The sequence below is a fragment of the Mycteria americana genome, chromosome 11, assembly GCF_035582795.1.
Source record: "Mycteria americana isolate JAX WOST 10 ecotype Jacksonville Zoo and Gardens chromosome 11, USCA_MyAme_1.0, whole genome shotgun sequence".
NCBI lineage: Eukaryota > Metazoa > Chordata > Aves > Ciconiiformes > Ciconiidae > Mycteria > Mycteria americana.
This window is the reverse complement of record NC_134375.1, coordinates 18184177-18211168: the sequence shown is the minus strand read 5'-3', so window position 1 is coordinate 18211168 and position 26992 is coordinate 18184177. Positions and strand designations below refer to the sequence as shown.

Sequence of the window (26992 nt, the reverse complement as noted above, 5' to 3'; positions counted from 1 at the left end):
TTGTTAGCAATCGTCTCTTGACTCTCCAGTCTCTCTCTCCTCTTTAAAGTAGGATGGGCTTTAAGTTTTTTCTCTCCCTTTCTTCGTGTAGGTGCTGTTTGCCTTCCTAACTCATCACTACGGAACAGTTTGATGTAACATTGCAGTTAGAAAAGGCAGCAGCGCTCAAGCAAATGAACAACAGTCTCTCAGCACTTGCTGTGTAGGGATGATTGCACTTCATGAGATGAATACTGCTTGATAAGAAAGCTATTGTTATAATAAATACGGTTCAAACCCAGGAATTAATCTATACATTTTATCGATCTCTGATTTCAAACGCAGTGCCAAATTACAGTCTTGTTTACGTATATGCAGATCCCAAGAAACTCTTTGGAAAGCGCTGGAGTCATTCTGGATTTACTGAGGTATACTTAAGATCAAGTTTTGGCCTTCAGTTTCAATAATAAGAAAATTATTTACTGTTATATTGTGTATTGTATTAACTACCAGCATTAGTAAAGTGACTGTGATCCTGTAAGCACTTTGCAAATATTCTGCAGGATATTTTTTGCACTAAAAAAGAGTAACTGAAAACCAGAAGATCTTGATTTTGGCTTAATACAATCCTAGCAACAAGCTTTTAATTTCTTAATGTATTAGTTTAACTGTGAAAAACTACTGATTTTTGAAAGGAAAGGTGCTTTAGTTGCAGAAGAATGAAAAAATCAACCAAAGCTTTAATTAGGTCTTTATTTTTACATGTTTATAATGAGAAATACCATTGACATTTTACACCAAGTTTTACAATTCACAGTCAAGTGCATTTCCAGAGCCAGTTTGAGAAACGTGGGCTATCGTTTGTGAGGGAAAGCTTTCTGAGAGTTAGCAGTAATTTAGTACAGTTTTCTGCGTGAAGTTCATGTACAAGAAAGACAAGATGGAGATAATTCTGGTGTTATGTCAAGATTATATATTAGGATGACAGGTATCACAGTCCCTAATAGATTGCACAGTACAGAGATAATGAAGAGTGATGCTGTCTGTTCCCAACCCTGCCTTGGGCCTGGTAGGTAACTGTGGGCAAATCACTCCTCCTTCCTCAATGTCTCTGTCTGTGAAAATGATGATAATGATGTGGATTATTTTGTGTTTAGTTTTGGGATCTAAAGGGAATACACAGAAATGAAGTGGTAGGAACATGATGGGAAATACAAGGTGGTAAAATAAGCATCTGTATTACAGACAGCTTTGTACTGGCAACTGATTATAAAATTATTGATTCTACTGTTCTTTCCTGTTGAGGATATTACTATGTACTTGTTCACAGGACTGTAGGAAAAAAATCTTGCTGTTTCTTATTCTAGCCTATCTTTCAGCTTCTCATTCAGAATCTACGATAAGGTTATTCTGCTTTTATTCTTGCCCATTACCATCCCCATAAGGGACAGTTAAAGCTGTAGTTAATGGAGAATAAGGACAGGAAAGGTCTATCTGTCTTTCTTTTCTCTATCCCCTCCCTTTCTATCTCTCTGTCTCTCTTTGGCCATTGAAAATGTAGGTCATATTGCATCACCATAAAATGGAACAGTCAGAAAGGTGTTTGAAAAATGCTGACATCCTTAGCCTGGGGTGCATGCCAGTGTCCTTTGTTTACATTGAGAATAGTGTTGTACCTGTGTAAGAACCAGCATCTCTGTTAAGGTTAGTGGTATGGTACCGAAATCATGAGTCAGATTTTAAGATGACTTTCATCTGCCTGCAGTAATTTAAAATTAGCCAGATAAAATGCAACCACTCACAATAATGATATACATGAGGAGCTAATTTGAAATCTTTAATCTGCAATAACCGTGACGGTGTAGTTTGAATAATATTACCTTTAACAGAGAAGCTCAGTAATAAATTTTTGCAGATCATGTTAATCATGTACTCTGCATTGTCTTGATTAGCTGTGCCTTTCTGTCTTGAAAAGTATGTTTATATTATACGTTTGTATATTTTTTAACATTACTGTTTTACTTCATGCACCCTTTTAAAAGAGCCAATCAGGATTTTATTTATTTAAAAAAAAGGAAAATCCTGATGTCCAGTGTCTTATTGCTTGCTACCAGTCTTTTGTTGTTTGTGTTTCTGATGTAATACAGGTTGTAATTGGTATGAAATATTCCTATGGCATAAAATGCAGAACATATATTTTTCTTCTCTACAGTTGTATATAAATACCATTTTTAAAGAAATGTATAAATATAATTTCAACTGTCCTTATTTATCTTAGATGCAGTAAGCTAATGTATTTTATGGATTGAACTTTCAAATGTTAGTATAAATCATACTGCAAGATGCAGGTGTTTTGAAATACAAGACAAGATATTCGCTTGTAGAATATCTTTCATTATTTCTGACACCAAGTATTTTTTTAACCTGTCTGTTCTATGCTTTGTGTGGTTGTACTTAAACAGTTGAAGTGCAATATGCAAAGGCTTCTTATGACTTTGTTAATCTTACTGCTAAAGAAGACTTCTAAGTTAAAAGAGAAGTTGTTGGAAGATAAAACTAAAATTAGTGATAACATGGTTTGTTGAGCAAAATAATGACTGCAAATCTTTTCCTGTTGCCATTAGACAAAGGAAAATGACAGCAGTCAAAGTTAAGACCCCTCAAGCGCACTTTGCTGTGCATAATTATTTTGCAGTTTTTATCAATTTATTTAGAATGATCCAAAAGGCGTTATTTAGTAACTAAGATATTAGTTATTTAAGTTTGACCCTTCTTATCATCTATGAAGATACCTATGCACATTTGAAATAATTTCAAAATAACTTGTATCATTATTACATTTTGCACTGAATATTCTGTTGCATTTGTGTTTGCACAAATAATAGTAATATTTAGGTAATTCTGGGAAATATTTTATATTGGTATACGTAGGAACTATATGAAATCTTGAGATGCTGCAATTTTGTAGTTGGTATGGTATTTACAGAAGTTTGGTGTCTAATCTCGTTTGAAGCGTGTAGCTGGTACTTATTTTTTAATCTATGAAGATGTAAAGAGTTGTGTCTCCCAAAGAGAATAGGAGGGCCAGTTGTGTAACTGGTAGAGCTCGCAGTTCTTATACATCTTTGACTCCCTGAGATTCTGTAGTTGGCAGGTCCTGAGTCAGTCTCCAGCACGAATGAGATTAGCCTGGGAACTGCTCTGATTGACCCTTGAGCCACTAGCTAGCCGGACGGGCAGCCCCTAGCCTTCTGCTGGCCAGCTCCTGTTCTTTCAACCCACACCTCCTGCACCCATGTTTCCAAGGGGCAGAATAAAACCTCATTAGGTTATCCCCATAATTACAAAATGTCTAAATGGAGCCCAGTATAGGGGTGATTATACCTAGCATGTCCAAATCTTTGTTTGTATGAATGTATACATTGTATTTTGTCTTCAGCTGGGATATTTAGTAGCTAACAAAGGAGAAAGAATGTTCCAAAAAATTAGGCACATTCTTTGGTGCCTATTTCTGACAGCTGAAAAGAAAGAGAGTTAAAGGAGTTTGGATAGCTGAGGCATTAGTTTTGATACTTTCAAAAGTTAGGAACGCTTTATCACATACATTTACATTTCCTTTATTTTAATAAGTTGCTTTGCAATTACAATTTTCATGTAAGTATTTTTCCCCTTAAATGGACAATACGCATTAGTCATCATAACTATGCCTTTATTGTATATGCCTGTGTAGATACAGTTTTAACTGGGATATAGCTTTTCCTCTGCCAGGCTGTGGTTTCCTGTCTTGCATATCAGTAACTCCTCAAAGTATTAAATAGCAATTACAACCAAGTTTCTTGGATAGTTGATAGTCAGGCATCAAGAGTGACATAATGCTAAGCCTGCTTTGCTGATTTGAAAATGCAGGCCTTCTTCCTTTTTCTTGGATTGCTGCTTTGACTATTTTTGTCATCTTTCCATCTTTCAACTAGCTCTCCCTTTTCCAGGGTACCAAAGTGCTTACCTTCTGGAGAGAGAGCTCCTCCTGGCTCATTCTCAATCATCCGATCGCTTCCTTGCATCGCTCTTTGCTGACAGTTGTGGTTGTAATTGACCTGCTGTAAATTCTCAACAAGAATCTCTCCTGTTCTTTCCCACCCATTATCCAGAGAAAGAGTTCTCTTTAAAGGGTCATTAAGCTGTCACTTTACTCTTTTGAAACTTATTCTTTTAACTTTCTTCAAACTCAACTCCAGATGTAATCCCTACAGCAAAATTCAGAGGTTGTGACATAGTATGCTCTGATCTCTCGTATATAGGAATAAAATTTTTGCTGATCCTTCCTTCACCCTCATCTGGTCCATTTTTTGTGTTTACCAGTTACTTATTGCCCTATTTCTAGATTTTTAAGTCTTTGGAGAAGTATTCTGTTTTATAGGTAGTTTTTGGTTTTGTTTTTGCATGAAGCAATGGAACTTGCCTTTTATGTAACAAATAACATTTACATCAGGATAAAAGAAAGGGTGTTTTGCATGCAGAGCTCCCATATCCCCTAAAGAAATTGGGGTAGAGATGAAGGAGTGAGTTACTTGCACAGCAGAGAGGTCATATGCTTGAAGGGATTGGGACTTTGAGGCTAAACACTGAATGATCTTCTGTGAAGGGGATGGTCCGTATGAATTCAGAGTCTCCTGTCCTAAACAGACAAAGGAAAAAAAGGATATTTGACAAACACTGCATTGCCTTTCGCAGTAAGCAGCAGCAAGAGTTGAAGAGAAAGTTTTATACTGTGATATTCAATGAGATTTGTATGCATAACAAGGAAATACAATGTTTTCTGAGATTTCTACTAGTGTAGAAATTTGTTAACTATCAGTTTTATTAACCATAAAGCAGAGAAATGACTGCAGAGGAGAGAGAGAAAATAATACTGTACTTGCTCTCAAGTGTTGTCCACTGCAGACAAGAAAATTTTGGATTTTATTGAGTAACTAGAATATAATTAAGCTCAGATTTGCTTCTTAGGATCAGGTGTGTCACTGAGCAGGGTAAAGCTTTGAAATAGTAAATATATCTGTAGGTGATCTCAGTCAAGATAGTGTCAGCTGTAAGCTGCAGTTTAAAAGAAAAGGAAGAAAAGGGTTTTATCCTCGGTGCTTAAGAAGAATTTAAAGACATGAACTCAGTTTGCAGACAGCTTCCCAGAGGAGCAGCAGAAGCCAGGAAAAGCTTCGTTCTGCACCTTCCACTGGGGCAGAGCCCTACAGCCTGTGGGACGGCGTGGATGCCCTCTTGGACTGCATTCCTCTTGTCTGGACTTTAATCCTTGGAGGGGAAAAAAATAGTTTTCTCTGAGGTGTCATCCAGTCCCAGCACTAGATTGGCTTATTTATATCTATCTTCTTGACTTTTTAGTAGATTAAAAAACCCAACCAGTTTAATTTCAAAGCACTTATGAAAATCAGTTATTTGATCTTTACTATGACCTGTGCACAAGGATGGGTAATTTTTTTTTTTTTAAGTTTTAACAGGACTTTGATTTAGCTTTAACCAGTTAGGCATTGATTTATGCTAAACCAAAGCAAACTGTGCTTAAATTTGGTTTATATAAACAGTAAGTTTATAAGCAGTGAATGAAAGGATTTTAAAAACCTGAGCTTGAGATAATAAAAGTTCCTTTTGTGGGAAAGGCCTCAATCTGGACATCTCTAATTTTTGTTAAATCCTTCATCAGAGATACAGTAACAGTCACTAATGACTATTACGTGAGGGATCATTTTTAGCTATCCGCGTTCTATGACATGGTGGTAAAAATGTCAATGACTGCGTACCGAGAGCCCCTGTTGTTGGAGTCATGCTATATTCTAGAAAAATCCTGTGTAGAAAATCCAGCGCTGTCGTGTTACCAGCTTGTGATACAGACACAACCGTCTGCTTGGAAATCTGGTCAGTAATAGTCGATGCAAGTGCAGTAACTGGGCTGAAGATTGAGATTTCATCCAATGCATACCTTTCTGGTAATGTCAGGCTGCCATTTAAAGAGCTGCTCTGTACATAAGAGTGCATAACAGCTCCCTGCTTACCTTTCAATTTTAAATCCACTGCAGAAACTGTATTTGTAAAATTGATAAAATGCTTCGTATTAGTTTTTAAATAGATACATTTATAGTTATGAAATGGAGAAAAGGTTTCAAATGTCTTATTGCTGTACTCTTTTTGTTTTCTTTCAGAATTAATCAGGTACAAGTTAGAAAAAGCTTCCAAAATCTGAACAGATGAAGATCAATTGATAAATCAACCCAGCGATTCACCATACTTTCAAGGTACTGTGACATGCTTACCCAAATATTTTCCTTAAGCATAATATTCACATACTTTAGATGTGAGAAGCGTGGAGAACAGGATATTAGCAGGGTTGCAAAGCAAGTCTGAAGTGTTACCAGATGCAGTGGGGAGCCTTTTTTTAAAAAAAATGCAGGTGTTTAATATATGTTTCAGTGGGAAATAAAGCGACCTTACAATCAACCTAAAGGGAGTTCAATGCATGGAACAGTCAAACTTAAAAAGATAAAAGTAAGTTGGATTATATATCTCAATCACTTAGATGAAGTGATTTGGACAAGTAAGATGTGCAGGCATATTTTTTAATTTATTTATTATATTTTAGAAGAAGTAAACTTCTTTTTCTGAATAATTATTTTTGTCTATTTTCACATTTCCATGATGCTTTAAAGCATTTGAAGGCTGTTAGGCTCTGGTATATACCATACTTGTTATCTTACAAGTTCAGAAAGTAGAATTGTAAACTGAGGCAAAGACTGTACAGTTGCCTGACACAGTGGGGTTCTTCTCCGTGACTAGCATTCCTGGCACAACGTTAGGAAAAAGAGAAAATTACAATAATAAATTGCAATTTTGACTAAAAAGCTGCTAGTGCAGATTGTTTTATCAGGTACTGCTAATTCATTGAAATAATATGTTTCTCTGTTTACATTTATCTCTACTCTTTATTATCACATGCATGTCACCATTTTGTATATTTTTGCTTGACATCACGAAAGAAAAGACTTCACTCTAAGTTTGCATTTTTCTTGTGCACAGACTTGAAGAATCCAGTCTGTTACAGCCTGGCTAGTATTTGCTGTGCAAATCATCTTTTAATGTACCTTAAAATAGATTGCAGCAGAAAAGGCCATTACAGTTAGCATGGAGCTGGTCTGCAGAACTTATTTAAGTGGCAGAGTTAATCTGGGCTCAAGAAGAGCAAGGAATGTTTGTCATGGTGTGGCTCTTGCAATATGTAACATTGGAAACTGTAATATCTGAGGTTTCTATAACAAAATGCTTCCCCTGGATTTTCCAGCAGCCTGAGAAGTGGCTATATTAGTGAACCCAGTGCCTGGGGTTGCAAACTAAAATTGGCATTGTTCTTAACTACTTCCTTGCTCCTCAGCACTCAATAGGGCCACAACATCTATCAGATTTTCATATAATCGTAAGAAGGTCTAGATCAGAAGAATCCTCTGGACACCATCTGGTCCAACCTTCTGTTGAAAGCAGGTTATCCAAGGCCTGGTCAAGCCAAGTGTTAAGTATTTCCAGCAAGGGAAAGTCCACCATTTCTCTGGGTAACCTGTTCCAATATTTAATTGTTCTTACAGTGAATATTTTTTTCTTGTATCCGGACAGAACTCCTGGAGCAACTTGTGCCTGTTGCCTCTTGCCCTGTCACTGTGTTTCTTGTGAACAGAGTACCTCCATCTTCTCTATAACTATCTTTTACCTATTGGAAGACTGTGATTACATCCCACCTGAGCCTTCTCTTCTTTAGGCCAAACCAACCCGATTCTTTCTCATTTCTTCAGTAAGTTTTCCAACCTTCTAATCACTTTGGTGGCCCTCTGCTGGACCCTGTCCATTTTTTTAATGTTTCTTAAACTGGCCCAGTCTTCCAGCCTGTCACAGTCTCTGTACATAGTCACACTTCCTTCCCGTGTATCTACCTGTCTTCCAAGTTTCGTGTAATCTGCAGACTTGGTGAGGATGCGTTTACTCCCATCATCCAGATAATTTTAAAAGATATTGAATAGGATTGAGCCCAGTATCGACCCCCAAGGAACTCCGTTTGTGACTGATTGCCAGTTTGATTTTGAGTCATTACCACCCTTTGAGCACAGCAGTTTAGCCGGTTTGCCAGTAGTCTCATGGTCCGCATCCATGACCTTTCAGACTAACTCTCTTAGCACCCTTGCATGCATCCTGTCAAGTCCCATAGACCTGTCCATGTCCAATTTGTATGATATTTTGTTGCTAACCTGCTAAGCGTGTGGTCAGTGCAGGTAGCATCAGCAAGCAGCAATCAAATGTGAGAAGAGTGGTATAAACTGAAATTTCCTTGTGCCAGGCTTCTCGGGATCCTTGCTTTGATGTTAATCAGCATGTCAAACTTCTGAGGGTATGAGGAGTCAGGCAGCTTCATATCATGGGTAGGTGTCATTGTGATCTCAAGGAACTCTTGAGTCCTGTGGGCTGTGCTTGGACCCAGTCTTTTGCCTCAATGAATTGCCAAGGAGCCATGTAGACAAGCTGGCAAGAAACCAGGCAGGGTTATGAAACCTTGCGTGGTAGTTAGGTTCCGTCGGAAGATCATTGATATCAAACTGTTCCCGTTCAGTGCTTTCATTTCAACAAACGGAAATTCAGCACTAATGTTTTGTCACTATTGACCTGAATAGCTGTCTATTTTAATCATTCTAAAGCGTAATATCATATTCTCTGTGTATAAATGAGAATTTAAAAGGTCATACCCATTTCTGATTCCTCTGATTAAAATGATTCATCTGCATAGTTAGGTTGCCAAAATTGTTTTAATATTTCCAAATCCAAAAGTGATTTCAATACCTTATGTAAAATAAATAAAGATTAGTTTGATTTCCAAATCATTAACTGGATGTATTTTGCATAGTTTTACCTATTTACCTTTAACACTTGAAAACTTTGTGCCACTCTTTGGTGTTTTCTCTGTAAAAGTCTCTTCAAGAATTGACAGTATTTAGTGACACTTAAGCAGGGCAAGAATCTGTGTTCCTGTATTCCTTATGCTCCTTATTCTGCTTTAGATTGCTGCGTCATCAATTCTTGCAGAAATTTGACTTGTGTTTAAGACATATTTGATAAGTAAAGAAGGAAGTGGTTGCAATGTTTTGTTAGTTACTGTATATTTTATTAGTGCATAGCAATGACATATGTTTATAATTTGGGTGTAAAACTATTATCTTCAGTATAGCCATTGTGAAGTTTGGGGGCATCTATTGCATTCTCATCCTAATGCAGAATTCTTCTCAGATTTACTAACATTTATTAGCCTCCATTCCCCCATTTCTTCTCCTCAGAAAAGGATACTTTAAGTTAGTCTTCTAATCTTGACAGTATTGTCCTTTCCCCTGGAACAGTTGGTTTATAGTAGGTATCCACAATAATTTCATATTCCAGTATTTAAAGTAGCTGTATTCCAGCACTTCTGAGCATCTTCAGCTCCCCCTTTGAAGTGTTACTCATAAATAAAATTACACACATCAACCTGTTTCCAGGATCTGTGGGAAAAGGATAATAGACTGGCATGGTTTGTTGTATAATTTTTTATTGTGTTCTGCTTATGATTATTATTCTGCAGGATCACGGTCCTGTGTATAGGTATAGAGGGAGAAGTTGCTTGATTTCACTGGAGGTGAGAGTGAACTACAGATTACCATAATGGGTTTTTCTTAATGTATTAATATTTTTCTACAGCGGGGCTTAAACGAAATGGTCTGGTTTGTTATGGCTGGATAGTTCTCTCATCATCTGAACATGCTGATTTATATGAACTTTCTATCTCTTGCTTCCCTGCTTGCCCAATTATATTCTTATACTTCTCATACTGGAGATGTATTTTAAAATGCACAAAATGTACTCTCAGTTCCACCGCTGTCAACAGGAGCTGATGGGAGGGTCGGGACTTCACTTCAGCATATCAGCTACTTGAGTTGTCATTTCGTCCTGAATCTCATCTACCGACGAGTCTTCACTAATAATATTTGTTCTTAGTTTTTAAGCCCTTCTTGATCATTTCATTCCTTTTGGCTAGAGCTAACTTACTTGATTTCCTTTAATGCTGTAATGCCCCTCAGATCTTTTCCGTGACAGGCTTCTTTGTGAATTCACTAGTTTTCTTTCTTCTGAGTACTGATAAAGCGACACCCTTGTAGGTTCTCCCTGTCTCTCCCTTTGCACTTCAATTCATGCATCCTTCCGCTTTCATTGGGGAAAATCGTCGGTGAATCGTATCATTGTACTTCTGCTCTTAAAAGAGTTCGTCTGCAGATCCATCCTTCCTTTTTCGTTCCACTTAAGAATTATCATATCTCAGGTCCTATATGGAGGCTGTCTTACAGATTCTAACTGAACAGCTGAGGTAGGTGTTCCCTGTTTGAACAGCTTTCCCGGACCACCTGGCAGAAGAATGAAACCTGCCAGTACAGGTGAAAAAATGCCTGCAGTGCCATGCCACAAAATAACCACCCTCTGCAGTTTTAAGCAGTTGCATGCTGTTTGTAGGCATACATTTAATCATAGTATCGCCAACCATGTTTAATATGTTGTTAAATCTATTTAGTGAGCTTTAAAACTGTGGTGTTTCCTTTTTTGTATGTTTTATTTCCTCTTCTTGACTCCCTTCTTTCTTGCCTTTTGCAGGCTGTGTTATATTTTTTTGTTTGTTTGTTTATGCTTTCTTCAGCCCATTATTTGGCTGTTTTCTCTACATCATCCACTGTTTTCTACTGTTTTCCTGCCTCACATTTTTCCTTCTCCACTTTCTATCTGAGCTTAACTTACTCCTCCATGTTTTTTCTCTCCGTTCTCTGAATACCTGTTCTCATTCACACATACAAGCAGTCTGTGGTTATTCACACACCGTCTCAGTCCCATTGCTACTTCTTGAGCTATTTTGCTTCCTCAGTTAAGCCCTTTAAATTGTAGCATTTCTGGACCACTTCTTGTTCTCTTAAAGGAGCAGTTGCTTCTAGGCAGCGCTTTCCACACTTGAGTGTTCTGCCCACTCCTGAGCAGATTCGTCCCACTTAATTCTGGGTGCCTAATGGAGGTGCCTAATTCATGTGCACGATCATCCTTGCCTCCTTCTGTGGTCAGTGGGAAGAGAAGGGCTTCTTCAAAAAGTGGTTTGGACCAGCAGGGACCAAACTGATCCCAAAAGTATCCCTGGCTCTCTGCTGATTGCCAAGGGAGCTTTGGATGACCGTACTCCTGACCTGGATGTCTCAGATCCGTAACAGTCACCTCTGTTCAAAGTCTACAGTTTGTACATGTGTTTTCAATTCTGATCTCCTTCTAACATGATGGATTTTCACAGTTTTCCCTATTTTTCCCTAAAATCATCAATGCATCTGTGTATAGCACTATGGAAACAATTTAAGAGAATTGAACTTGTGTGCTTAAAAAAACCTAAACACATATTCAGCATAGTGAGTTTGTGGGAAAAGAAAATTCTCTCCACCTCCAGTCCTTTTAAAATTGGTTTTTCATCTGCCCCTATTCCTGCTGTCTGACTAATCGGTCTTGTGTGTTGAACTGATGAACTGATCTTTCTGCTGCCACTTTCCTCCCTCTACTGGAATACTGATGTATTCACGACATAGTGGGAAAATATTCTACTAGCGAAAGGTTTACTAAAGGACAGCCTGAGGCCCAGACTGCAGAATTAGATCTTGAGTGGGAATATATAGGGAAAAAAAGAAAAGTTGTGAAAGAGGGAGGGGAAAAAATGCAACAAGCCATTTGAAAGAGCAAGAAAGAGCAAGAAAGGAGATAATCAAAGATGTATGAAATAAAGGTGGTGTGTGCTTTACCTGTTTGGATGGCAATTCTAAAGCAAGAGACACTTTCGAGTAACTTGATGAGAGTCAACCTTAGAAACTGAAAAGTTGATAATATATTGGCTTGTGAAAGTGGCTAGCTAATCAGTGTAATTTTGCCAAATTAAGCCATTTTACTTTTGCATAATTTGACATACATACATCATCAGTGCTTAAAGAAAAGAATGGTGTGATGTGTGAACATTAAATTGATATGCCATGGTAAAATCTGTCGCTATTAAAAGGTAGGCGTTGGTGTTCTATGGCTCTGTTGGGTCACCCATCACTATATTTGCATTATGACCTATGTAAAATAAATAACAGCAAAAGCCTTTACAAATCTGATGGACACTCAGATGTATCAAGGATCTTTTTCAAACTGCAGCTGAGGCAGCTTTCTGACAGCTTCCTCCAGATCAAAGGAGAGCTGTATGAATGAAGTAAAGTTTGTAATATAAACCAGAATATAATTCTGTCTGTAACTTGCCTTGTCCTATGGCTGGAGTCTGAATTCAGCTACGGATGTTGTATTAGACTCCATCTGTGGAGCACTTGAAGAACTAAGCTTGGAAGAAATCACTTATGGATTTTTTTCCTATCTGGCTTCTACACCACAAAAGAAGCTAAGGTTCTGTTCAGAAATTGTTTAGCACCTGACTGACATTTTTCTCCCAGTGATGTTCTTCGCTTTAATTATAAGTAGTTTTCTATATTATAAAGTATACTGTTTGATAACTAATCACACAATAATTCCTCCCATTCATCATTTGTCTTTAGACTCTGCTCGCGTAAACACCTTCACTCGTGCTTAGACCCAAGCAGAAGAGTTGTTACACTGTTTTTTGAAGCTACAGTACAGTTATGAACACGTGTAACTGAAAGATCAGGGCCCAGCTCAAGAAGTTGATAAACTTTGTTAATTAACCCTGCTACAACTGTCTGCAGTAGAAGTTGTTGTTGCTACCTTTAACTAAATCTCATGGTGTTTGCCTTTTTTTAACCAGTTAAATTAGAGTTACAATGATCAAGAGGAGAGAAAAATCTCACTAGCTATTCTGTATTAGATCTACAGTTTCACAAGATACATTCTGAGTGTGGCATAAATGATATCAGTTGGGTGTAACACAAACTATTCTTACCATTACAACCTCTCCCATCCCATGTGACGATTGTCTGATGAGCTTGTATTTATACATCTTTTATATGCATAGATTTGGAAAGAAACAGCTCTAGCTTGTACAGTTCCACACTTTAAATGAAAACAGCAAAGCGGTAGCTAAGCCCGCACGTACATACACCTCTGCAGGACTGGGACAGCATGGTCTAAACAAATTTATTTACAGTTTTGATTTCTGCTGTCTGGTTTTGCAAATAGACGTATGGGATCTGCGAGCAGTTCCACTGACGGCGCGCATCTCACGCTCTGGAGCTTACGCATGGGCCGAGTACCTACAGAGGAGGCAGCAGATCAGATTTCTATACGTTTTTAGCTGTTCATTGACGATGTTGTTACTGACAGGGGCATCAAGCGTGGCCAGAAATCTTTGCAGATCATGGCCTGAGAGTTTAATTTGACATTGGTACTTGAACATTTTAGTCGATGGGGGAGAAAACCCTGTAATAAATGGATTCTAAAAGCAGCTTTTTTTATCAAAGAACTTGGTTTTGCAAAGCTGAAACTTTGTTACTAGGAGTCGTCAGGCTGGAAAGCATCCTTTAATCGTCGCTTGTAACACCGCTCAACGTCGTCCCAAAGTTGAGGGGAAAAAAACAAGCTGCTGTTTAAAAAGAAATGCGGAATAACAGTGACAAGACGCTCCCTGGGAAGCAGGTTACGAGTGTAACGAAGGCAGCGGCGAGCAGGAAACTCGCTCCGGGCGGGCGGCGTCCCCGTCCCCCCCCGCCCGGGCACCGGGCGGGGGGGGGACGGGGACGCCGCCCGCCCGGAGCGAGTTTCCTGCTCGCCGCTGCCTTTAAGGAGGCGCCGGGTTTAAGGTGGCCCGGCGAGGAGAGGAGGGGAGGGGCGCGCAAGCCCGGCTCCGCCCCGCCGCGTCGCGTCGCTGGTCCGCCCCCCTTCCCGGGGCAGCGGGTGCCAGGCGGGGTTGTGATGCGGCCGTTGTTTTTGTAGGGTCGCGGGCCGTGGTGCGGAGAGAGAAAGGCGGCCCATGGAGACGGGGAGCGCCTGGCGGGAGGCGTAGCCCTGCCCTCCTCCTCCTCCTCCTCTCCCCCCCCCCCCCCCCCCCCCCTTCCGCTGCTTTGTTAGCGCAAACACACAAACGCGCCTCACCTACGCGGTGGAGAGGAAGGGAGCGCTCCCCGTCCAATAATGGGCACCCGGCTCCTGCCCGCCGGGCCGCCGCAGAGGTGAGTCGACGCGGGCCTAGGGCCGCAGGTTCCCCGCGGGGAGGAGAGCGAGCGGGCTGACAGCGCCGCGGCGCTTCCTTAAAAGCGCGGCGCCACCTTAAGCGCCCGATGACTTTTTCTCGTTACATTATAGCAGCGGAAAGAATGTCGGCGCGGGCCGCGGGTGACGTCAGAAGGGAGCAGCGCAGCGCGGCGGCGGCCAGGCAGCGGCAGCGGCGGCCCCGCCACGGCGAAGGAGGCGGAGGCGGAGGAGGCGGGAGCGGCGCCGGCCCCGCCGCCACCGCAGCGGCAATGGCGGCCGTCGGGGAGCGCAGGTCCCTGCCCAGCCCCGAGGCGATGCTGGGGCAGCCCTGGAGCCACTGGGTCGATGCTGCTAAACTTCACGGGAACGACGGTAAGCGGCCCCCCCCCCCCCCCGCAACCCCCTCTACCGGCCCGGCCCCCGCTCCCCGCGGGGCTGGGGGTGCCCCGGGCGCGGCCCCGCCGCGGGAGGGACGGCGGGGCGGTGGTAGGACACGGCAGGGTGCCCGGCAGGAGGGCGCCGCGGGTCCCAGGCCCGGGGAGGAGGTTGGGTCCGTTGCCCCCCCCCCCCCCCCCCCCCCCCCCCCAACGTCGCGGCCGAGTTCGTTGTCCGGTGCGCGGTTCCCGAGGCGGTGGCGCCCGCCGGCCGGGGGCTCGGGAGCGGTGCGGAGCGGGCAGCGCTTGCCCCAGTTCCTGTAATCCGGGACGCGGTGCGAGGAGGTCTGAGCCGGTCCCGGAGGCCGGCACCTCCTGCCCTCGATTCAGCCCGGGCTTGGGGCGGGGGGAGCTCCCGCTTCAGGTGAAGCATCCCCCTCGGCTGACAGCGGCTCGGGCGGCCCCGGCCCCGCTCCCGGGGACGGGACGGCGGATCTCGGTCTCTCCGGAGCTGTGTTTACTGCCGCAGCGACAGGAGCGCATATCCCTGATGTGCTGGTTTGTGCCCGTTGGGGAATGGGTTACAGGTCGGTAGCGGGGGGTCAGCCCTGCTCTGCGACTTCCGCACGGATTGTGAGATCTTGTGGCTTTTTGGTTTTAGGAACAGCATTAGAAGAAAGTTTCAAGGAATACGGAAGAAACCGAGAAGCAATGCGACTTTGCCGAGAAGGTGAGTGCGATTCATTCTTGAAAAAAGCGTAAGGAGAAGTTTTCCTGCTTGTGACTAGTTACAAGAGGACGTGCGTGGGAAAGAGAAAGGAAACTTCTCTTCAATCCTGTTGCTTTGGATTTGGGGCTTGCGGCCTGTCAGTGTTATGAGCATTATTATTATTAAATTAATATATAATCTCAAAACTACAAGGTAAGGTAGGGTGTAGATTACTTATTGTATTGTCTTTACCATGTTTCTAGTTGGATTTTTTTTTTTTTGCTATAAACAGTCCCAAAGAAGCTGTTTGACCAGCACTGATATCTTCTCTTGAGCTAAAATATTTTGATTCTTAATATCATCCATATCAGTATTTGAACACTGATCCCTTTCCCTGTCATGTCAATGTGTTACATTTATTTCTTCGTGTACTGCTAAATGAGAGTGACCTTTCACCTGTGATTAGCAAAAGCCCATTAATGGCCCAGTTCGTTTCAAGAGTAACAATGCTACTTGAAGTTCTAAGCAAATGATGAATGAAAGCTATAGCTTGAAGAAAACAAGGATGAGTCTGATTTGTGATGTTCAATTTTCTTTTTTTGTTCTTCCAGTTTAATGATTGTTTTATAGCAGAGAGATGTTCTAAAACTTTCTCAATATTGTTGGTGCTAGCTCAGATCTACTGGACTTTCTGTTACTGAGAAGTATGCCACAGACTAGGCATCGTCATTTTAAATACTAGATCAGTTAGACCCCAGTCATTTATTTGACACTGTTAGAAATGGAAGACTGAGTTTGTAAACTTGGTTTATGGTCACAGAAGGCAGGACTTGCCAGGACCTTTGGAGATGATCTGATTCAGCACTTACCTACGTGTGAGCTACAAACAGCAAATGAAAACTAAAGCAAGGTGGCACGGGCTAGTAAGGTTGGGAGGCAGTGATCTATACTGAGGCTGAATCAAAATGTCTATTTATTGTAGAATTACCAGTGTTGCTAAAATTCGGAAAAAATCAATTTCTAGGACCAGAGTCAGTGGTCACTGACCTGTGAGAGAGATGCAGTAGCAGCTATGCTGTGGCATTCAAACACTTGTGCCATTTTGCCATCTTCTAAGTGTATGTATAAGTTCTTAGGCATTTGGAAAAATCACTTTATTACTTCATTGCCCAGTTCCAATCTAATAGTCATGTTGGGTATTTAATTTATTTTTCTGAATAGGCAAATCATTCAAGTGCTAAAGCAACATTTATAACAATAAGCATACACATTACCCTAGTAAAGATTTTACTAATAAGGATTTTCAAACACTTGTTCTTATTTCTACCTCTTAAAATGCAAGCATCTAAGGTTTCCAGATTTTAAAGATTAGCTAGCAGGGTGAAGAACAATCTTTTTTTTTTTTTTTTCCTCTGGAGAGAGATCATGAAACTGTTTTTGCATAGGCTGACCACTGAGATGCAGCTCTGTGTTTGTAGGGTTACGAGTTGTAAGAAGTTAATAAAACACTTTGAGATTTAAAAGTGAAACTTAGTAGCTCTGTCAGGCGTCCAGAGGTCTATTTATTTTGGTTGCTTTATGACATATGAATGACACACTGACTTGGTGTATACCTGTAGCTAGTCTGTAGGGAGCTCGGCCTACTGCAAAATAAAGCAAAAGGAAAAGTAGTATTAATTAAGTTTGCCCTTAAAGAACTAGGGGAGCAGCAAAACATGCCAGCGTATGTATGTGTTGTGTTATCAAATAAAATTTCGAGAATACTGTAACTGATTCCTTTTCCCAGGAAGAATTTTGCATTCAAAATAGAGGATCAAACATTTATTAAATAATTGGACTGTCTAAACCATGGACCTTAACACAAAGGTGAAACAAAGGTATACATTTTGTCAAATCAACTCTAACCTCAGGATTTTTGTCATGGTACCACACGGTATTTTAAATACGGCTAACAACAGAACTCGTTGTGTAAGAAAGTTATTTCTCTACAGATTGGGAGTTGACTCAGAGGCCCAACTTCACAAAAGGATTTCAAGGTTATTTAGGCTAATTTAACCTTGCATTGCAACTCTTCCAGTTTGCATAAAAGAATTAAATATTCATGGCCTGGAGAGGGAGGGAAGGAGGGACCGTGAGTTTACAGCCGACTTATTAGAATTGGGTTCAAACCCAAGAACTAGTTTCTTTATTTAACAACTGTCAGCTTTCAGGTCAGGCTCCCACCGGCCTGTGTGCCCACTGCGTTATCGGTTGTAGTTGTTTCCTTTCCGCATGCCGTTTCTCTGTGTCTTCTAGTGGCAATAGCTTCATCGTCAGCTTGCCTGGTAGCGAGGGGTGGATTTCAGGCCTGCAGGCAGTAGAGTCTGGGTCTCCGGAATGAAGAGTGAGCGTTCCCATTGTCATAACACTGTATTAAAAAGGGGCTTAACGTTACCAGCTTCTCCTTTTGTTAGAGGAAAAGAATGATGCCTGTTATTCTTTTAAAGGAATTAATGACATAAATGTATAATTCCAGGACAACGTTTGCAAGCTGTGGAGCGAGGCGGGGTTTCAGACACACCTTTGGCACTGGCATTTCCTATTTGCTGGTCAGGCAGCTCCTCTCTCAGCATGCTGGTGGTTGTGAAGCCTGATGAGTCCTTAATGCCTGTCAGTGATGCTAGTTCCTTGTAGGGATCAGGAAACTAAAAATTAGCATAGTCTCAAACATTTTTTTCTGTATCTAACCCTCCTTGACATAACCAAGTTCTTGTTGAAGTAAGAACTAGAAATTGAATTTGGGCTTCCCAAACTCCAAATGTTTGTGTCTCATACGTCCCATTTCTTTTTCACTGCTCTTATATGCTTTCTATTCTGCTAATCCATAATATGCAATCATTCCTGCTGGGATCCTCACAGACCTGCACCAAAGTGAGAAACTTGCAGGATGCTTTCCTACGTGTTGCTTTTTGAGGCAGTAACAGTCCACACTGAGCTTTGATGTAGAAATTAGAGCTGCAGGAATAAGGTACGGGCCCAGTGGACTTGGCTTGTTGCTTTTGGTACAAAAAATCCTCAACAGATGGAAATGAGAAAGGGACATCCTCCATCATGGGAAAATTTTACTTTAATGTACCCTTTAAAATTTACTTTGACTTTGTACACTGAAATCTTCTCGTGATGAGCAATACTATCAATGTAAGAACATGTTAGAAGCAATTGTACTTCAGTTATTTTCAGATGTAGTTCACATGACAGAATCTTTTAGCTCATACAGTCACTTAATTACTTACTGCTTGTGAACCAGCTAGAGGTGCGATTCCCCTGCCACACAGTTTTTGCTGTGATGAAGCAAGTATAGCATGTTGCATTATAATCTGTAAATGCATTCTGAAACAGTGAGGCAGAAAATCTAGTCCTCTTCATCCATTTTTCTTGTATTTTAAAATGAAACTTTGCTGAAGTGCATCTTTCAAACTTGTTTGTGTGATACTGGGAGCGTGTGCCATCAGATACAGCCAACGTGCTCACGTACACTCAGTTCATCTTGGAGATGCAGCAGGCCTCGAAAGGAGGTTGATGTGTCTGCAGTATCTGATACTTCTTCGTTTGAAGAAAATGATTCTTAGTGTCAAACTTTGTAATCAGTGCTTGAAACATTTCGGCAAACAAATTCATTTTTCAGGAGATTCTTGCTAGTCTGTGTTGAATTTGGTTTTCTTCTAAAAAATGTTCTAGCCCATTATTGTTGTGAAGATTATTTCTAAATAGAACTGTGTTTGTAAGCATACAGTTCATTCATGGTAACTTTGACAGGCTTCAACAGGGTGAACTTCTGCTTCTTGCAAAATTTGACAACAGGTTGGCTCATTTCACTCTGTGGAAGAGTAGAGAAGCTCTGAGTAGAAACAGTGAGGCCTAGAGCTGTTCATTGGGACTGGGGGCTTAACCCTCCCTCACCCCCCGAGAAACTCTGGCTCTCCCCACAGTAAATTTCCAGTTGCTACCAGTTATCTTGTATGTTGTTGTAAATAAAACAAAACCAAAAAACCCCAAATGATCACGACCCCTAAGGCTGTATTGGAGAGAGAGAGAGAAAGAACCTATCTGCTCCTAACAAAGATCATCATTACTTGCAGTAATACTTGTTAATGTGTGCAACCCTTTTGAGGTGGTTGGGGTGAAAGTCTGTTAGATTCTTGTATTGATTCATGAAATAATTTTGAAATATGTATAATAATAAAAATGCAAAGGAATCTATAGCACCTCAGAATGGAAAATAGAAGTGTGGAGAACGGAAGAGAGATTTCGTTAGACAGTTTGAAATTGTCTGAGTGTTTGGTTTTGATAGCTTATTCAGTGCATGCTGAAACCATGGAGTGTCTTTGCAAGAGCTTAAGCATCTCGCTCTTTCAGGTACACATACAGCCCCTTTTTTTGTGTGTGTGTGTTACATCCTTTGAGAGGTGAATCCCTTGGTACAGCCTATTTCAAGCACTTCACTAGCTATGAACCATAGTTTATAGCTAACTGGCAACAAAGTATAGGAGGAGGAGGACAGAACATTTGTAACTTGGGTCTTGAGCTCGATTGGATCGTCATTGATCAAGATTGTTGAATTTTGGCTAAAAAGAGGTCTTTGCCACAGCATCCATACAGTCTGCCAGTGATTTGTTCTGATCGTACTTGGTGCTTCTGAGAGTCCTGAGGAAGTTTCTGATTGCTCTCTGTACGTAACTGAGCTATTTTGAATGAGGTGGTCCTCTCGATGGTCATGGAGGGAGATGCAGAGGAGACAATTACTTTATCGTAGGTTGAGGTTGAGCGATGGTCACTGATATGTTAGATGTGCTCGGAGGTATTGCAGGTCAGAATCGATGCTGGCTGTGTGGTGGGTGATGTAGCATGGTACCATTCTTACAGTTTTTAGACTTATATAAGTCTTAATACTGGTCTTAATAAAGAAACGTTGAATTTTCTGTGGGAATGCAGATTGTCAGTTTTTGGTAGGCACCTTCAGAAGACACTCCAGAAGACTTTATGACTGTAGGAATCTATCAGGAGAGCAGGTGGGAGCAAATTCTGTTCAGCATCATGTCACCTGATAGCAGTTGAACTTCTGGTCTTGGACAGTTAGTATGTCCCTAGGGGGAAGGAAAAAAAGAGACTCCATGAACCTCTAGGGCATTCAGCAGAAGCTTTGAGATTTGATTGTATTAATTGTTATTAATGGAAGTTACCAGAGCTGTGAGGGTACTGAGAGCTATGCAACGAACCCTTGTTCTTGAGGCTGTGTGGGCAGGGTTGAGCAGTGAAATCCAGGACTGGGCCAGGAGGGTTCAGTAGAAGCATCTTTATCACATAGACCCAAGGTCTAGAATTTTCCCAGCAGCAGGTTCAATAAATAATTAAAGCATTGGTGAAACTTTTGTTGCAATATTAAGTTGTAAATACAAGTAAGAGACAGCATCTTATTTCAAATTTAAATTTGTTTTCATTCAGCCTTGGGAGGTGCTCAATTGAGTTGATTTTTGTTGTGTTAAATCATGTCAAAGATGCTGAGAGGGCTCTATAGTCCTTGACTGCCTGCAAATACACTGCGAGAATTTTTAATAGATTGAAATAAATATTTTAAGGTAGCAGTACAAAGTGCCATGCTTCTTTTTTGACATTCTGCATAGCTATTCACAGTCTGTAATCAGATAAATCTCCATTTCATTGCATTTTAATTGACTATTTACACAAAGTGTTTTAAGGATTTGTGGACTGGTTATCGTAAAACAATTACAAGGAGACTTTAAAAGTGCATTGAACTGTTTAAGAAAATTGTAGAGATTTTATGGGATAGCTTGAAAAACATGCAATTTGAAAGGATGCTACTTTTGAGATTATCTGCAGTGACTGGCCCTCGTTTTCTTCTTGTTATTTTTTTCCCTTAAACCCAAGTTCTGTTTACAATATTTAATTATTTCTGGCGAGATGAGTCACATGTTATAAATAGAATATTGTGATGTTAGACTGCAAGTTAGAACTGTGTCATCTTCTATGCTTTAAAGATAGTTTGCAGGTTTCAGATATTACCATATTATTAGTGCGATATTGCAAGGCCTTGGGGACTTTCACTGGACCTGAAGCCACAAAACTGCCTCAATCTATCCATAATATGTGAGGAAGCAGGATTTTTTTTTTTCTTTATAAGAACCTTTGAAATAATTGTCTATATACGTACATAACAGTCAGGAATTCAGTGTTATCTAACGCTTCTTAAGTGGTACGTATGATTAGCTAGGTTATCCCTGTGCAGAAGAGGTGATGTCTTGATAATACTTGTTTAAATATTGCTTTTTGTATAGTTTCTGTGTATATTTAACAACAAATTCTCAGTAAGAGAAGAACAATGTGATAAATATTATGTAGAAATATGACTTTCACAGGGGTTGGTAACACTATCATCTAAGTAGAGCAGGAAAGACAAAAAGGCTTAGTGAAGGGTACTTTTAAATAAATTGGGTTAAGAGGATGCAGATTACTCTCTCTAAGGTAACTATTTTAAAAGCTATTTCTTCCATTGCAGTGGATCTATAAAAGAAAATGCATGCAGTTCTTGCACCTCCTCTGATTATGCCTAGCCTATGGCTGTAACTGCCAAAGGCTGGCTGGGGATACGCGTGATCTCTTACCACTTACAAGACAGAAAAGATTTCATCTTTCACAAATCATTATAATATTTGATTTGTAATTAAGTATTCTAAATAGTCTATAAGATGCTTAAAAATTGTTTCTCTTCCCTTTTAATGAAGAAAATCACCACTGCTGTGGAAGTTGCCTGCACGTATGATACTCAACATTATTTCCTAGACATTCTTACAGTGTAGGTGACAGCACAGAGATGAATACAGCTTTGTACTTACACCTTAAGTTTTTAGCAGCAAGTGGTAAAATCTGGTAAAGGGAATTCAAAGTGTAATGGAGCAGAGTAGCACGACTGTAAAAGCAGTTGTCATGGAAGGCAATGGATTTATTGTAATCGGTGTTCCTGTTGCTAGAAGGCTTTGCAGAGTCAAAAGTTCTCCCTGCTTGTGCAGGCTGTGTGCAGCTGCGAGCCAGGACCGGTGGTGCAGTGGCTCTCAAACTGATTCTCGTGGTAAGTCAGATACTCGTGGTAACCCCAGATACTATGGGGTATGACTTCATCAAAGTAAACTGCATGCGCAGCTGCTCCCACATCACTTGGAGTCATGATCACTAGCTTTGGAAATGGTCACTGTGACGGTAAATATTCTAGGTTATTGGCTCGAGTAGATTATAAATACTCAAATGCTCAGTTATTTGTGTGTAAATGCTGCTTGTCAGCCCTTGTGGAATAAGCTGTTTTGTGGTAACTTGTTTTCCCATGAGAAAGATCATTTATTTACAAGCTCACCCCCGCCCTGATTCCGACTTTTGATAGCTTCAGCATAGCCCATAGACAAACTTCATTGATAATAAAAGGTGAATGGGATAATCAGTTATGCCTCCCTTCTCTTCTGGTGGGATTATAACAGCCAGAAAACTTACGCAGTGTTCTTGATCTGCTTTTCTGTGGCTAAGCAGGGCTTGCATCTTTCATCAACTGTTTGTGGTGTAATAGAAAATGCAGTGTTCTCAACTGGCACTGAAAAAAGGTATACAAAGCGGCTGAAGGGCTAAAATCCAATAGGGAGCAGCTTTGAGGTTGTAAGTCCGTGATGTGTGCTTTTGTTCTGAAATCTAGAGCTCTCACGGTTTTATTTGCAAGAAAGTTTGTTGGACAATTTCATGCTGATATAGTTGCCTGAAAGTCCTATAGTAGCTTGCATTAATCTGAAGTGTAGAAGTTTTAATGAGTTAAATTTGAAAAGCAAATAATACACTGAATACACAATAAAGTGGATGTTTGTTTTCCTTTAATGTCAAATTCTGTTGTATTTTGTCCTTCATAAATTCAGTTTTCTGTCTATGGTTTTTTTTCATTGACTGCATAGATGACGTAGTAGATGTTGTCAGTGGGAAAACTGGAGTTCTGCCAGTTTATTAAGTGGTATCTGGGGATGTGAGGTCTTGTCGTGAGCCACTGAAGTCAACAAGGGTTTTGCTTGTGACTGGAGGGAGGTCGCAGGACCAGGTTATGGGGCTCGGCGGGCGAGAGAGTTTGCATGTGCGAGACAGCCACGTTCACTACAACCTTGTGATCAGACAGCGGCAGAGAAGTACTTTGCTATGCAAACATTTTAATTGTCAGTCCCTAGATATTGTAGCCACTGCTTTGTCAAGGTGTATATAGCCTAAAAGACACCCTCTGGCTATTGTTTCGGGCTAAAATACAGAAGAAAATCTGTATCGGTTTACACCTAGGGTGTGGTTCTACAATCTTTTTTTTTTTTTTTTTTTTCCCCTCTCAGTAATGCTGGATTAGCAACTCCTCCATCTCTGCTGAGTGAAACATTTGTGAAATAATGGTCGCAATCAAACTTTAAAGTTGTTTCCAAACCAAGGTGGTAGTTGCTTAAAGAAGATACTGAATTTTCCAGCACGTATTTGGTCTGGTAATCCTAGAATCCATTGGGCCATACTTGCTTAGGTATCTTTCCAGAGTGGATCTGATCTGATTTTTACATGGCTACCTATGTCATTGTATGGTATAGTAGATCTTGTATCTTGGTTATCTTTAAGATATATTGGTGAATAACTGTAGTATAAATCAGAATCAGTTATAATATGTAAGTGCATTGTGAAAAGTAAACAGCAAGTAAGAATTAGTTTATATTATTTAACATATTAGTTAGTTTTAAAATTTATTTTCAGTAATTAGCTATGTTAGAAAAACTAGGTAATAGAAATGAAAAGTTTCTTTGACTGAAATTCCCGAGGCAGTTCCCAGTAACTTTGTGAACTGGAGAGAATACCATTTGAATCCGGGTTACTCTGCTGAGGAAGAGTTACGGCGTCATTTATTTTTATCTCCTATTGGAGGGCTGTTGCAAATGATGCCAAAAGGAGAAAGAGGCATCATCTACGCAGTATACATAAATGTGAACCATACTAAATATTCTTCTTATCCCTTCAGAACAAATCTGTAGTAGTGTGGAATATCCAGAGGCCTCAAACAAAAAAAAAAATTGGGTTAACTGGCTATATTTTTGATGGATATTTCAAAGGAGCGAAAATTGTTCCCAATAGTCAGACACTGTGGGTGTTGGATTATTGAGGCAGCCATGTAAAATAATTTGGAAAGCAGCTTTCAAAGTAATAAATTTTCCCAGGAACTTTCCCACTTTTCCCAGGAAATGTTAAAATTATCTGTTTTGCTCCTGTTCAATTAGGATGACTCTAGAAATGTATCAAAGGAGTTTAACTTGCCTCTGACAACTAGAAGGCTTTGGGCTTGATTTGTAAGGAATATACTTTTGGTTTTAGGATGTTTTCTTCAGTTAAGTTGTTTTTTAAAATGTATAATCTGTGTTTGAATGTGTGTGTTCTGCTTAGCTAGAAGAGATGGCAGTCATCCTGCTCTCCTGGTACTACATGGAAGTATTTGAGAGGAAAGGCCTAAATTAGTTTCATGATAGGCAGCATTTACTTCATAAGAGTACTTAAAGATGAGTTTCGGAAAGCAATTTTGTTTTTAATTTCTGTGTAAGTTGTGTTACCCAAAGCAACTGTCTAGAAATCTTACTTGTTAAGGAGCTTCTCTTCCATATTGTAGTTCATAATTTACAGAGGAGAAGTTTTGAGCCAAATTCAATATATCTGTGTTGCCTGCCAAAAGCTAGTGTAATACGTGCTTATATAATAGATTGCAAATTTGTGTCCTAAATGCTCTTTTTTGTGGCTAAGTGATTGAAGGAAGATGACTTCTACCAGTTGTATTCCGGGACTTGGGGGGAAATACTGATGCGTGAACCATACCTGATACAGTTTGATTATGCCTTGTTTGTAGGCTGGGCAGAGCCCTCTCCTTATCTGTTGTTCCTTCTGTAGGACCTGCTTTAATAGCCAGCTGACTTGGTTTGCTTTGCCTGGCTATTTCAACACCGCTATTTCCATGGGGTGTTTGGAGAAGACCAAAATGCATCAGCCCTTGTTTGGGAAATTTCCTTCTGGTTCTGCTTGACTATCAGCCTATGCCCTGAAATGCAGGGGCATAGACCACTGTGTCATTGCCAGAATAAAACTTGCAAGTCTCTTCTATTGTTTTTGTAGCCTGAATTTAGTGATCTGAAGTGTTGGCTTGATAGCCTTGGAGATAAGAACGCTATTTTTATCTGCAGAGTAGGTAGAGCACAGGAGTAAAATCTTCAGTGCACTGTCAGTGTGTCTCTCCTGAGGCTTGTTTACAACTGCTTGGGATGAGAAAGGGGTTCTCTGTGCAACACTGCAATTCTCTGTCATCCTGCTGCCACTGTCGAGAGTCGTCGTGGATAAGCGCGACCATGTGACGGAAGGCCCCTGTCCTGAGAAAGGACCAAAATCACAGTCTGGATAGATGGTGCTCTGCATTGTAAAATGGGAAGACATGATGGTAAGGTGCAACATCAGCAGTTTTATTTATAGTTTAATCATGCTGAGAGTTTTCCTGCACTCCTGTTGAGTGGTGTTGTGAGATCAGGGCTTCACAGGAAGCGCCGCGTCGTTCATCATCGCAATGATTCAGGGTGATGTCACCAAGTGACAGGAGCATTTGGGGTGTCCCCACTGTTATGGTGGCCCTGTGATACCCTTTCATGGGCTCTTGGTATCTTTCCCCAAGTGCTCTGCGCTGTTGCTGGAAGCAAAAGCTTTTGAGCAATTTCCAAACACAAAGCAGTGCATTGTGGGGCAGTGCTGGGAAGACTGGCTCAACAAGTTTGGCAGCAGTGGCTTTGGCTTCCTGCCTACCCTGGATAGGCACCAGTAGAGATTGCCGTAGTCTTCGGGCAGGTTTGCGCTGAAGACCTCAGCCTAGGTCCTGAAATTCATGCGCATGCAACTGCTGCGTCTGGCAAAGGATCTGCTTCTGTCGTAAACCATGGTTTTGTTATCCTAGATATGTTTGCAATAGTTATCTTTTGTCTGCTTTAGGAAGGTGGATGTGTGATTTGTTTTCAGTGTACTGAAGGGTGGTAAACTCTACAAATTTGTCATAATATCAAAGGATCCTATTTACCTTTCAATTTTCTGTTATCTATTTAATCTTACTTACCGTTGTCATCCTGAGTCATCTAGGGCAGTTAACCAGTGCTCTGAAATGTTCTTTTCTGTGCCTTTTTTTAAATACCAACTCCGTATGTTCTTTGCTGTGCCTCTTGCTTAATACCGACTCCATATGTCTTCTGTGACATCTCCTCTACAGACCTTTGCAAACAGGCCTAGTCTTGTAACACGATGTGCTGGGACCGCTTGAGGTCTGTGGGGGTCTCGGGGGGTGCAGGACACCGGTTGCCTGTGTCTCATTGCACAGTCATACACCCAATATGTCTAATCTTCTTGTATCTGCATAAGCATGACTTTCTCTGTCTTGCTGCTTGTATAATCAAGTTTATTCTTATGTCCTTTTTGACATGAGATATCTAAAAATTAAAATTTGTGCCTAGTTCAGTACTTTTTTTTTTCCCCCAAGAGCAGAGCTTTTTGCTTCCTAGCTGGCCTACGAAAGGGAGAAAAGTTCTTTTTTTCC

At 40.6% G+C, this 26992-nt stretch overlaps 1 protein-coding gene across 8 annotated transcripts in view; it reads left to right on the top strand.

Annotated features, from left to right (window-relative positions):
* Positions 1-26992, top strand: part of ATXN7 (ataxin 7) — a 91392-nt gene that overhangs the window by 12832 nt on the left and 51568 nt on the right. For 3 of the 8 annotated variants that reach the window (XM_075514560.1, XM_075514566.1, XM_075514559.1), the window contains 4 exons: positions 6189-6281; positions 13999-14234; positions 14368-14628; positions 15292-15360. In XM_075514560.1, coding sequence (XP_075370675.1) covers positions 14379-14628; positions 15292-15360 — 319 coding nt within the window. In that variant the 5' untranslated portion in view covers positions 6189-6281; positions 13999-14234; positions 14368-14378. Of the gene's footprint in view, positions 1-375; positions 408-6188; positions 6282-13998; positions 14235-14367; positions 14629-15291; positions 15361-26992 lie in introns of those variants that run through there. The other 5 variants (XM_075514565.1, XM_075514562.1, XM_075514563.1 and 2 more) reach the window with 3 other exon arrangements.